At 35.0% G+C, this 12,690-nt stretch overlaps 2 protein-coding genes across 3 annotated transcripts in view; both read left to right on the plus strand.

Annotated features, from left to right (window-relative positions):
• The first annotated feature begins 4,021 nt into the window (after nucleotides 1-4,021).
• Nucleotides 4,022-6,954, plus strand: LOC111384902 (protein SULFUR DEFICIENCY-INDUCED 1-like). 2 transcript variants are annotated; one of them, XM_023009243.1, is made up of 4 exons: nucleotides 4,022-4,210; nucleotides 4,771-4,983; nucleotides 6,039-6,194; nucleotides 6,297-6,954. In XM_023009243.1, the coding sequence occupies exons 1-4, from the start codon at nucleotides 4,103-4,105 to the stop codon at nucleotides 6,711-6,713; spliced, it is 894 nt and encodes a 297-aa protein (XP_022865011.1). In that variant the 5' UTR covers nucleotides 4,022-4,102; the 3' UTR covers nucleotides 6,714-6,954. The 2 variants fall into 2 exon arrangements, with proteins under 2 accessions (XP_022865011.1, XP_022865012.1); XM_023009244.1 differs by having other exon boundaries at nucleotides 4,038-4,274.
• A 2,749-nt stretch (nucleotides 6,955-9,703) lies between these two features.
• The window catches only part of LOC111384901, a 3,800-nt gene continuing 813 nt past the window's right edge, over nucleotides 9,704-12,690 (plus strand). The window contains exons 1-3 of the mRNA XM_023009242.1: nucleotides 9,704-10,097; nucleotides 11,042-11,142; nucleotides 11,578-12,688. Coding sequence (XP_022865010.1) covers nucleotides 11,578-12,688 — 1,111 coding nt within the window. The 5' untranslated portion in view covers nucleotides 9,704-10,097; nucleotides 11,042-11,142. The remainder of the gene's footprint in view (nucleotides 10,098-11,041; nucleotides 11,143-11,577; nucleotides 12,689-12,690) is intronic.

Genomic DNA, 12,690 nt, shown 5'->3' on the forward strand with positions numbered 1-12,690 from the left:
AATTGCAAAAGGTAAGGGAAAAACATTTTCAACCATAAAACAGCCAAAAATTATTCAAAATGTTCAAAAAGTTATAGGATATTAAAAAGATTTTTACCTCTTTCTAATCCAAGCCCCAGGTCTTATTTTAAACCCAACAAAAAGCTCCATTTTTTCGCATCTCATAAACCATTTACAGATGAAAATATTACAAAAGTTGAGTAAAAAAAAGGATTTTTCTCTCTTGGATCGAAGTCTGTAATGAGAGAGAGAGAGAGAGAGAGAGTTAGGGTTGTTTGAATGAGAGAAATAAGATTCATCTCTATTTTTTTCCAACTTTTCATCCTTGAAGTTGATAATTTTTTGTACAATTTCTTCTATTGGGTCAAATCTCATTTAATTAGGGCATGTATGAAATTTGAAATTATCTTCAGGGGCAAATATATCTTAAATTGACATTCTTGCAATCTTTAAAAAAAAGTGACATTTTTGTAAATATCTTGGAAAAAATTGACATCGTCTGCAATTTCCTCAATAAAAATAAACAATATTTTATGGGCACACACAACTCAACAAAGCTAATGTCTTTTTTTCTTCCTTAAAAATTAAATAGTATTTCATGAAAAGAGGTTCAAAGTCTAACTCACGAGTCGGTCTTTAGTAGCGTCATCCACTACGCTATCTAGCTCAAACTTGCAACTCAACTCAACTAGGAAGGTCCAAGACGGTGGTGGTACTCCTCAAATTAGACTCTAGAATTCAAATGTAGAAGTTAATTAGCTGATTAACACATATTTGCTTAGCTTTCAACTGATAATCGACTACTAACTGTTGGGACCGATGAAGACAACGCAAGAATTGAGATTTGATGAACCTAATATGAAGTATAAATAAAGATCACAAAATAACCAAGAACAAGATTAAAGTAAAAGATGCAAAATAAAAGGAAACTGGCAGAGGAACAATGTTATTTTATTCAATCACTATGGAGAGAATTGCAGCAATTGGCTTCAACCAAACTGAAAGAGAAGCCACGTATTTATAGTACACGAGTCAAACGCTAAAACTAGAAAAAAAATATAAAATTAGGAAAAAAAATCACGTAAAAGAAAAAGACGTGTCACGTGTCCGACAATTTTCTTTCCTTTCTTCACGGTTTCAAATTATTTCCTTCCTAATCTTGGATTTCAATTGATTCTTTCCATATTTCTTGAATCCTATTGATTATTTCCTAAAATCATATGGCTCCAACAAGATTTCTTTCCAAAACCTAAGATTACCAAATTCTTGCCAAATTTCGAGACACATATTTAACAATCTCCACCTTGACTTGAAATTCCTGTGCAACGAACGATGCTCCAAATTTCTCCACCTTGAGAAATGATCCGTCCGCATCAGAATAACCGAGCTCTTCAACACAGTAACCGAACTCTCCACGAAAACACGTTTCCCCACTCGGCGTCTACATGCGACACCCGAACCCAAACCTAGGTTCCCAAAATTCCACCTGGAATTAATAATCACTAGACAGGGTCGGAGCACACCCTGTAGTAGAAACCACACCAAATGCACGATCGGAATGCCCTTTGCTAGAACTGTCACCATTAACGATCCCTAAGGCATAACAAACATTATTGACACCACTAAACCTACACTCCATGAGTCCACTAGCACAAGAACAAAGTGTATCTACTGAAATTGGTGGCAAAGTAGAATCACCAACACTCCCACGAGCAAAGTTCGAAACTGACCCAGAGCCTAACACAAGAGGTAATGTACCAAACTGAATTTCCACCACGGTACTAAACTTGTCCAAATGTCTCTGAACTGGTTCTGCACTTCCCTGCAAAATGTACAATTGGGATCTCATTCCTCCCTCCAGTACAATCCGAACACCTTTCTGAACCTTCAGGACTCCACCTCCACTAGAAAATTTATACCCTTTTGCATCCAGGGTACTAAGCGATATGAGATTCTTTGTCAAGTTTGGAATATGACGAACCTGATCAAGTGTCCTCACTGTCCCATCTTGTAGCCTCAATCTGACCCGATTGATTCCTACAACCCAGTAAGATTGGTTGTTTCCCATGATAACTCTACCTTGCTTTATCGCCTCATATGTCTGGAATAACGCCCTATTAGAACATATACGATACGAACATGCAGGATCCAGAATCCACTCCTCAGGTTTGGATTTCCCATCAGATATAGCCAACATCACATCTCCATCATCAGAAAAATTTTCAACTACATTGGTTTCGTCCGAATTACAAGATTGCCCCAAATGATTTGCATGTAAATTACCTTTACCCTGCAACTTGTCGCAATCTTTCTTGACGTGTCTTTTTTTCTTACAGTAATAACAATACACATTGCTGTACCTCACCTTCGATCTACCCCTCCGTCGATCACCATAAGTAACAGGAGCATCCCCACCCTTAGATGTAGGATCTCTTACCAACAGCTCCATCCTCTCCTTTGAGAACAGGGCTTCATATACCTCCTCAATGGTAAGCGTGTCACGACTATACAGAATAGTATCACGAGACGACGAAAAAGAATTGGGTAGCGAACACAACAGGATCAAGGCCAGATCCTCTTCATCATACTTTACCTCCAACGTCTCCAGATCTGCAATGATTTCCTTGAACATAGCAAGATGGTCCTGCAGTGACCCTCCTTTTGCCATGCGATGGGAATACAACTTCTACTTTAGAGTCAGTTTGCTCGTCAGACTCTTTGTCATGCACAACTGCTCCAGCTTGAGCCATAAAGCAGCCGCTGTCTTCTTCTTCAAGATCATTATTTGGCAAAAATAAAGTTTTGAATAATGAATTTTTGGAGAATGTGTAGTTAAAAAGTAGAGAAAATTTTTAGATTTATATGCAAAATATTTTATTGTTTGATTGAAAATGAACACATAGAAAAAAGAGTTTTGAAATAAATTCCGTCAAACATAGGCTAAATAGAATAGTCTAATCTCTTTATTGAAAAAAAAAAAAAGATAAAAAGAACTATAAAATCAAGTACTTTTAGAGTCAGTTTGTTTCCCATTATGGGAGAAATTATAGAATTTTGAAAAGTATATTTTGAAGAATGTGTGATTAAAATTTATAGAAATTTTATTGATTTGTGTGTAAAATATTTTATTGTATGAATATGTGGTGGAGAATGTTACTTTAGCAAATAATTTAATTTGTTAAAAGATGACAAACAATGGCTTAATTATAACTTATTTAAGTACTAATTTAGTTTGTTTATGAGTGATGATCCTATTTATACAATGAAATATAAAAATATTTCTATTTAGTAAATAATAATAATGACATAAATTATCTATATGAATAATATTATTCTTGGTGGCAGAGAGAAATTCCGTCGAGCAATGGCATTGACAAACTGTTAAAAGCAAACATTAGATTCCTTTGTATTTCGTAAGGAAAAAGTTAACAAAAAAATCCTTTCTATTTTTTTTTTTTTGGTTAAAATGCCAAAGCGACATTATTGGAAAAATTGCAGCGGAGGTTCCAAACTTTTAAAATATTAGCAGATTTTTTTCAATCTTTTAATTTGTTGCAATCGTTATTCCAAACTTTTCGAAACGTTGCAGCTGAGTCCCTTTTGGACGGGGTGAAAGGAAGAAGATGAGTGGTTTTTTCTAATTTCTTATTTTTTCCAATTTAATTTCTAACTTATATTAATGTAATAAATGAAAAGTTAAAAATATGGTTAAAGTCAAATTTTTTAATCAACTAATAGATATTTAGATGAAAACCGTCCAAAAGAGCCTACGCTGAAATATTTCGAAAGGTTTTTTAGGGTGACGGTTATAACAAATTAATGGTTTGGGAAAAGTCTAATAATATTTAAAAGGTTTGGGTCTCTGCTGCAATTTTCCTCGAAATTATTACAGGGGACATACTGACGCGTGTCACCCTGGAACTGGCTTTTCTTTGTCCAAACTGAGATCCTAGAATATGGACGTCGCCGTTGTCCAGATTCATTAGTTAACTGTATATATGATGTATCCGTGGCTACTTCCCTCCATCTGAATCTGCCAGCCTCTCTCTAGATTGCGGATGTATATACTGCTGTGTATGAACTTTTATAGAGATTATAAAAAATGGAAGGGGGTTTAAAGAAGATGGTGAAGAAAGAGAAAGAACCATTTCATGTAATTCACAAGGTTCCTTCAGGTGATGGTCCATATGTTAGGGCTAAGCATGCTCAGGTCTGCTGTTTCCATCTATCAAATCTCTCTTTCTATCCCGACTCTCAAAGTTCTATCTAAAAAGGTCAACTTTGTTAGAACATATATCAGTATTCTCACGTTCAATATCAAAATTCTTTGGATTTTTAAAAGTTTTTAATTGTATTTGAAAACCTTGAATGAACTCTAATGTATCGTTTCGAATTTTTTTTACCAATTGCACATTGTTATGGACTTTTTATGGCTTCAACTAATAAGTAACTTCATTCTAGCTTCAAAAAAATAAAAAATAATAATGATAATAATTAAAAATTATGTCGGATCGATTTTGACATTAAACTAGAACAAGAAATAAATTGTAAAATATCTTTCGTAGCGTTCCTTATTTAACTTTTTTTTTTTTTTTTTTTTTTTTCAATAAGGTTTAGGATTTTTTTTTCATTCGACTCTCATAATTCTATCTAAAAAGGTCAACTTTGTTAGAACATATATCAGTATTCTCACGTTCAATCAGGATTGTCTAGCAAAATTGTAATTATAATATATTTTCTTGATGTTTTTGAATATTTTTTGGGTTTTAGATAGTACAGAAAGATCCAGAAACAGCTATAGTATGGTTTTGGAAGGCCATTAACGCAGGAGATAGAGTGGACAGTGCTCTCAAGGATATGGCTGTGGTTATGAAACAATTGGATAGAACTGAAGAGGGCATCGAAGCCATCAAGTCCTTTAGGAGCCTTTGTTCAAAACAAGCCCAAGAATCACTTGACAACGTTCTCATTGACTTGTACAAGGTATCCAGCATATAGATCATCATGCTCGTAACACTTACGCCTTCTTCTTCTTTTTTATATTTTATTTTAATTGTGATTTTTAAGGGTAAAATTTCATGTCAATTAAAGATAAAATAAATATATAAATTAGAATTGGACTACACATCTTAACAACGTCTACCTTTTAAGATTAGATTCAAATCTCAGTAGTAGTAAAGAATTATTCATGTATATGGCAATGAATTCTCATGTCGTTTTGACTGACGAGGATATCGTCTCCATTGAAACATGGCATATAATCATACATGAATCAAAGCCTATTTTATTCAACAAAAAATTCGAGTATCTCAAGTCCCTAAAAACTTGACACAACAAAATCCTAGTAGGATATTTTAAGGAAATTGCAAATCAACTTACAATTAAAGAAAAAGTATACAAAAATCAGCATAATTTTCAAAAAGTGAACAAAATGTCCAGTTGAGCCCATAAACATGGATTTAGTCATAATCATATTGGTGAAACATGTTCGCGAACAAAACGCTGTATTATTTGTCTAAATGCGAAGCTGTCGACTAAAAAATTTAGTTAAAATCTACTTTTAAGATTATTGAACTCTTCTTAATAACTTTTTGGACTGAGCTACATGTACCGTCCCCTCACATGTGAGAGGGTCTGCGCGCAAAAAAAAAAAATTGCAAGCCCCGCACATGTCAGGGGCTGTCATCCAAGCAGTGACCTTGGATGTATAAGTATCAATTCCCCAACTTTTTTGTCTAAAGCTACTGTCTATTAGGGATTAAAATAAGACTTTTAGTAAATTGTGATAAAAAAGAATGAAAGATGCAGTTAAAAAGTTACAGATCCCATAAGATATGTAATTAAAATTAATTATTGACTTCTCGGAATGTTTGACGTTAATCCCCTTGAAGTAGAGACAGAATGTTCTTTGGGAAGTCATAACTTTAAATGTTGTTTGATGTTCATTGTTTGTCTGTCTCAAGAATGATACAAGGACAAGCTGCATTCATTCATGTCTTTGTACATTTTATAACACTTTTTTCTTTCCTGATTTGTAGAAATGTGGAAACGCTGATGAACAAATAATACTGCTGAAGCATAAGCTTAGAAAGATATACTTAGGAGAGGCCTTCAATGGGAAGCCGACTAAGACCGCTCGTTCTCATGGGAAGAAGTTTCAGGTTTCAGTCAAGCAGGAAACTTCAAGAATACTGGTAATGATACTATTGCTACTTCATTTCTTCTTCAATTCTAATATGTGTCTTTAGCTCCAAACGCAATAATGGATCGTGATATAACCATGGTTTTTGGAACAGGGAAATCTAGGCTGGGCTTACATACAGAAAGGCAATTACATGGCAGCAGAAGTTGTATACCGAAAGGCACAAATGATCGACCCGGACACGAATAAGGCTTGCAACTTGTGTCAATGCCTAATAAAACAGGGAAGATACGATGAGGCAAATTTGGTTCTTCAAGACATATGGCAGTATAAACTACCAGGTTTCGATGATTCAAAGTCGAGAAATCGTGCTGAAGAATTGTTGTTAGAACTGCAAGAATCTGGGCAGACTCTGCCTTTGTTAACGCCGAGTCTTCCTGAAGGCCTAACCTTTGAAGATGATTTCGTTGAAGTGCTTGAACGTGTGATGAATGAATGGGCTCCTGCTAGATCAAGGAGGCTTCCAATTTTTGAACAGATTTCTCAGCATAGAGATCAGTTGGCCTGTTGATTTCATTGAAATTACTTTTATTCTTCTGTATCTTTTTTTATTTTATCAGTTAGAATATGTAAAATTATTAGAAAATCAGTATGTGGAATAATGGTTTGAGGGTCTCTAAATTGATGAACATGATGTTGGGACATGAGTTTGGAGAAAGAAATGCGCTCCATAGAGACTGCATTTCTTATTTGAAAAATAAAAAAATCAGTTTGTGACCTCAACAAATGGGTCACTTCTGTATTCGTCACCATTGTTTGGTCTAAAATTGTTATAGTTTTTTGTGTCTTAGTCTGAAACCATAGAGACTGCATTTCTTATTTGAAAAATAAAAAAATCAGTTTGTGACCTCAACAAATGGGTCACTTCTGTATTCGTCACCATTGTTTTGTCTAAAATTGTTATAGTTTTTTGTGTCTTAGTCTGAAACCATAGAGACTGCATTTCTTATTTGAAAAATAAAAAAATCAGTTTGTGACCTCAACAAATGGGTCACTTCTGTATTCGTCACCATTGTTTGGTCTAAAATTGTTGTAGTTTTTTGTGTCTTAGTCTGAAATACCTTTTCATATTTAGAAAGATGAATTTTTCTATTTGTACACTGAGTTGACACCTCGGGTACATGGGCACCCCTCTTGTGAGGGGGTCGGTACACCGAGGTGTCAGTCTTGATGTATGAGTAGACAAATGCATTAGAAAGATACCTAAACTTCATCTTTAGTTTTCATTACACATGCAATGCCATACGTGAGAACATATTATCCCCATTCATATACTTTGTCAACATGAATCAATTATAGATGGTTTTTCAGTGTTGAAAGCCACGAGTTGAATTAGTTACTAGAAAATGATTATGTATATTTGTATAGAATTAGGGATGGCAATGGGTCGAGCCGACTTTAACTCACGAGCTCGCGGGCCGGGTTGAGCCGAGCCGCTCGTGAGCTTGTGAGTTTTTTAAGTTTTTAATTTTTTTTTTTTGTAAATTTGCACATTTTAGAAATTTCATATTTTTTGACGAGCTCGTGGACTCAACGAGCCGAGCCTACTCGGCTCGTGGGATTGAGCCCCTGCTCAACTCGCGGCCCACGAGTCAGTTTTTGACGAGCCGCGGCCAAGTCGACGAGCCGAGCGCCCGTTTGACATCTCTATATGGAATGGAACTTGTTGGTACGAAACTGCAAGTGTTCAAAGTCAATTAAACAAGTTCAAAATTCATCATCGTACATAGATTATGTTATCTAACTATCAAGTTAGAAAATCATACTCCTTATTTGAAGAAAATAAAATTTCATGCAAAGTTTTGATTAAAACTAATACTAAAAAAGAAAGAAAAGCAATTAAATAAAAGCGATTCATTTGGATTATGTGTATCTTTGATTAAACAATCAAATATGATTGTTAGAGCATTGAAAACTCACGATTTAGCGCCTGTTTGGCACTTTTTTAAAATTTTAAATTGTTTGTTATAGTATGATTTTTTATCACAAATTCACACAATAAAATATTCTATACATAAACCAATAAAATTCACTTTTTAACCACACATTCTTCAAAAATACTATTCACGACTCTTTAATTTTCCAAACAATGGGTGACAAATAGGAGCTTAACTGTAGTTATCACTTTTTATGTCACCTCTCAAGTTCAATTTTTAAAGTTATATTTGATCATATTCACTAATTAAATCAATTATATTTAATTAAGTCAACTCACTATATCTCTACGTGATTTGAACAAGTCTTTTTTAAATGCATTAAACTACTTAAGAATCCAATTAAAGATTGTAAAATAGTAGAAGTATTTCTCTACCATTTAGCCAATTGTTGAATATTATTACATGGTCTAAATTTGTAACCTACCTTTTGATGTTTTGCAATTCATAGATCATGAATTAGTGATCAAATAATAAAAAAAAAAATGTAAAATTAATACAGAAATCAATTAACAGCATAGAGCTAGAGAATTGAAATTGAGAGCATAAAAAGTCTATTTTGAAGTAAACAATTAATTTCAATCACACATTTAATAGGAAAAATTAATTTGGGCTAAATGTTCCAATTTAGTTACTCAACATACAAGAATAAAAATACAAAAAAGTATTACAATACATTGTTGAACTCGAAAGTGTACCAATTAGAATCACTGCCTCCTTCCTTCCATACAAGTATCACTTGCACGTTGGAACACCCTGTTAGGAGGCAAAGGCTATCGACCGAGAAAAGGGTCAGATGACTATTTGCACTCCGACGGTCAAGTCAATAGTTGGACAAAATATAGAGAGAGTGCAAGAGATGGGGGAGGGAGTTTGGCTAGGTTTTTAGAACATACCTCAATTGTGAAATGAATCACATATATATAAAAGTGGAAAATGGGCCAAGTGGGCCGGACCCAATCTTAGGCCCAAAAAATACCTTGTTTAATTAAATGGTCAAATCCAATTCAATAGTTAATACCACGTCGGCATATGTGGCGTCCCCTCCGTCTGAGCATATCACTTAATTTATAGGTGTAATAATAGTCCCCAAGTTTGATTCGTACATTCATCTACGGATTAGACTTTGAAATATATGCTATTAAATACGGAAGATCTTTCAGATTGCCTCGAAAATATGAGTAATTCCAATAATCATTGACTTAAGAACTACCTTGAAAATGTGCATCAATCTCAATAGGTGATGGCTTACGAATTGCATTGAGAATATAAGCATCTCCAATAAGTGAGGACTTAAGAACCATTTCAAAAAAATCTGTGCGAGTCCAGTGAGCGACGTCTTGCAGATTCTCACCCTAATTCAATCTTTATTTTTTAATACTTCTATAAATTGATGTTTTTACCAGATTCATAAGTAGAACTTTACTTATTTTAATTATGAACCATTACTCCACAAATGATTTAGTATGAAAAAATATATATATTTATTTTTAAGTTTTACTTATTTAAGCAAACATGGTTGAAGAAAAGAGAATGAAAAATGAAATGGTTGGGCCGAAGAGAACTGGCCCCATATTCTGTTCACTTGGCGGCATGCAAAATGTACAATCAAATAGCAGCTGCTTCGTTCTTATAATCTTCTATTCGCATACTTTCCTCTTTCCTTCAGAATCTCTTGCAAAACTTCCATTAAACTGTAACTTATTTTCTTTTCTTTTCAGTGGATTTTTTTCTGCACCGAATCTGTAAATACATGTATATTTAATTTGTTTATATGTATTTTATGAAAGGAAAGGTTTCATACAGCTTTTCGCCATTTCTTCAACCCACTTTCATCGGTAGCTTTATCGTAAATTCCACCCAAATTTGGTTGACTATCTGTTGGAATAACCCTCAATTTAACATCACTTTTGGTGAGGACAATTGCTAGGCCAGCTCTATATTCTCCCCGTTTCAATTCGGTAAATCTAATTCGTAAACGATGATTTTGTCCGTATTCTATGACTTGTTGGATCGTTTGTTGTTGATGCTTGTGTGTGTATAGATGTCGATGCTTATAATTATGTGTATTTATAGATGCATAAATAAAGCATCTGTTCATGGTAAAATTTGGGGGTTTTGAGAATTTTGGTCAGGATATCTTTCTATAACCTTTTTCTTTCAATTTATGGACAATATGTTTTACGTAATTCGTCTTCTATGTTAGGATGAAATGGACTATAAATGTATTCTGAATTTTTTTTGCATTTGTTTCTTGGTTGTTTTTGACGAAGTTTCTGGGTAAAGTATCTTGGAAAGCTCGGTTCAATTTTTTTTTTTATTCTAAAGGGTTGTTAGTGTCTCAATAATTTTATGTTATCCTCTTGTAGGCTTGTATAGAGCAAGATGTTCTTAAAAGTCGAGTTTTTGGATTCTGCTTTTCTGAATTAGCTGAATGTGGTCATCACACCCATCCATTAATGGGAGGGGTTTGCCAAAATCTTGNAGTTTTTGGATTCTGCTTTTCTGAATTAGCTGAATGTGGTCATCACACCCATCCATTAATGGGAGGGGTTTGCCAAAATCTTGTGGATTTGAGTACAGGCATTGTTTGAGTTTGAGTTCATCATTTTGGGTGGTGAAATGTTTTGTACTTTGGCCTTCTCATAGGTGTTATTTGTGCTGTGAAGTTTAGGCCTTTTTATAATTCATGTTTTGTTAGTGAGTATTATATAAATCTTAGAGCATGATGTTATGGAACCTACTATTACTATTCATAAGACAACTGCAGGTCATAGAACTCATTAGTTACTGTTGCTCAAGATATTGTCAATAATTCTGTATTGGAGGTCTTATTACTTTGAGATTTGTACATTCTGTGTCAATGAAGTGTATTTATTTAATTCTTTTATTGGATTTCCGTCAGATATACTTGAAGTCGAATGAAGATGCTGTATTTCATTAACTCTGATCCAGTGTCCTGAGATTCAGAGGTTCCAGTATTGAGAAAGCCCGATACTTCTATCGGTGAGTAAATATGTGATGTGTCAAAAAATTTCTATATTGGATTGCATGGCATTGATAATATATTAACTGAATTAAAAATTTTCTTTATTGATTCTTGGTTCTTGAGGTTAAATTGCCTTCCTTTCTATGTTTGAAAGTTTAGACTTCTGATTGCATACACTTGAGTTCCTACTATGGCGGAAATTTTTTTGGTTCTTGCCATCATTATTTTGGGTTTGGGAATTGGGGTTGGACTTTGTCTTTTCAGTTCTTAGGGGATTGCTTTGGGAAGAAACTTCTTTATAAAGTTTTTATGTTTTTGCCTGATGAGGCAGTTATGATTTCTACTGCCATTTTACATAATAAAACAATGTTTTGTTCATTTTATTTGTACTATACTGCAATAGATGTTATGCTAATGAATTCATTATTAGCAACGTCGCACCGTGCAAATAGATGGCTGGTAGGAAGCGAAGCATTTCAAATGATGCAGATATGTCTACTCTGTACAAGGAATGGGATGAAGTTTCATGTCCTATATGCATGGACCACCCGCACAATGCTGTTCTTCTCATTTGCACTTCTCATGAGAAGGGCTGTCGGTCATACATTTGTGACACTAGTTATAGGCATTCAAATTGCTTGGACCGATTTAAAAAACTTGCAGGAGAAAATACAGACAGCTATACTACACTAGCACCCAGAAATCTGCATGATTTTATTAATGCTACTTCAAGTGGTTTGACTGGGGATGATGCGAATCATGATATGAACGCAAGTAACACTGCTGCAACTGTGGGAATGCCTGGAGGATCTGGAGGAAGCAGCTCATTTGATGCAGATTCTGACTTTGGAGAACGAGGAATATTGTGGGAAAGGTTTTATCGAGAGACTAACATGGAGAAGCCAAAACCACGATCAAATTTGAGATGCCCTTTGTGCCGCGGGAGTGTTCTGCGTTGGAAGGTTGTAGAAGATGCTAGAATGTATCTCAACCTGAAGTCCCGAAGTTGTTCTCGTGAATCATGCCCGTTCTCTGGTAACTATGGGGAATTACGTCGGCATGCTAGAAGTGTTCATCCAACTGTCTGCCCAGCTGATATTGACCCATCGAGACAACAAGCCTGGCAATGCCTTGAAGAGCAGAGAGTGAATAATGATATTGTTAGTGCCATTCGCTCATCCATGCCAGGGGCAATTGTTCTTGGTGACTATGTGATTGATAATGGAGATAGGCTATCAGGTGAAAGGGAAAGACTTTTACTTGGTGAGACTGTGTTTGATAATGGAAGTAGCCCATCAGGTGGAAGTGAACGAGTGCTTGGTGACTATGTATATGATAATGGAAGTGGGTTACCAGGTGGAACCGAAAGAAGTGGTGCTGAAGCGAGTCGGTGGCTAAGCACCTTCTTTTGGTTTCACATGATTGGTTCAATGGATCCAGCATCTGAGCGAAGAGTTGGTAGGTCAAGAGGTTTGGCAAGGCATCAACGCCCAAGTGGACCCTTTTCTAGACGGCGCTATCACTGGGGTGAAAGGTTGTTACAAGATGATGATGACGACGACAGC

The sequence above is a fragment of the Olea europaea genome, unplaced genomic scaffold (genome assembly GCF_002742605.1).
Source record: "Olea europaea var. sylvestris unplaced genomic scaffold, O_europaea_v1 scaffold3041, whole genome shotgun sequence".
Taxonomy (NCBI): Eukaryota; Viridiplantae; Streptophyta; class Magnoliopsida; order Lamiales; family Oleaceae; genus Olea; species Olea europaea.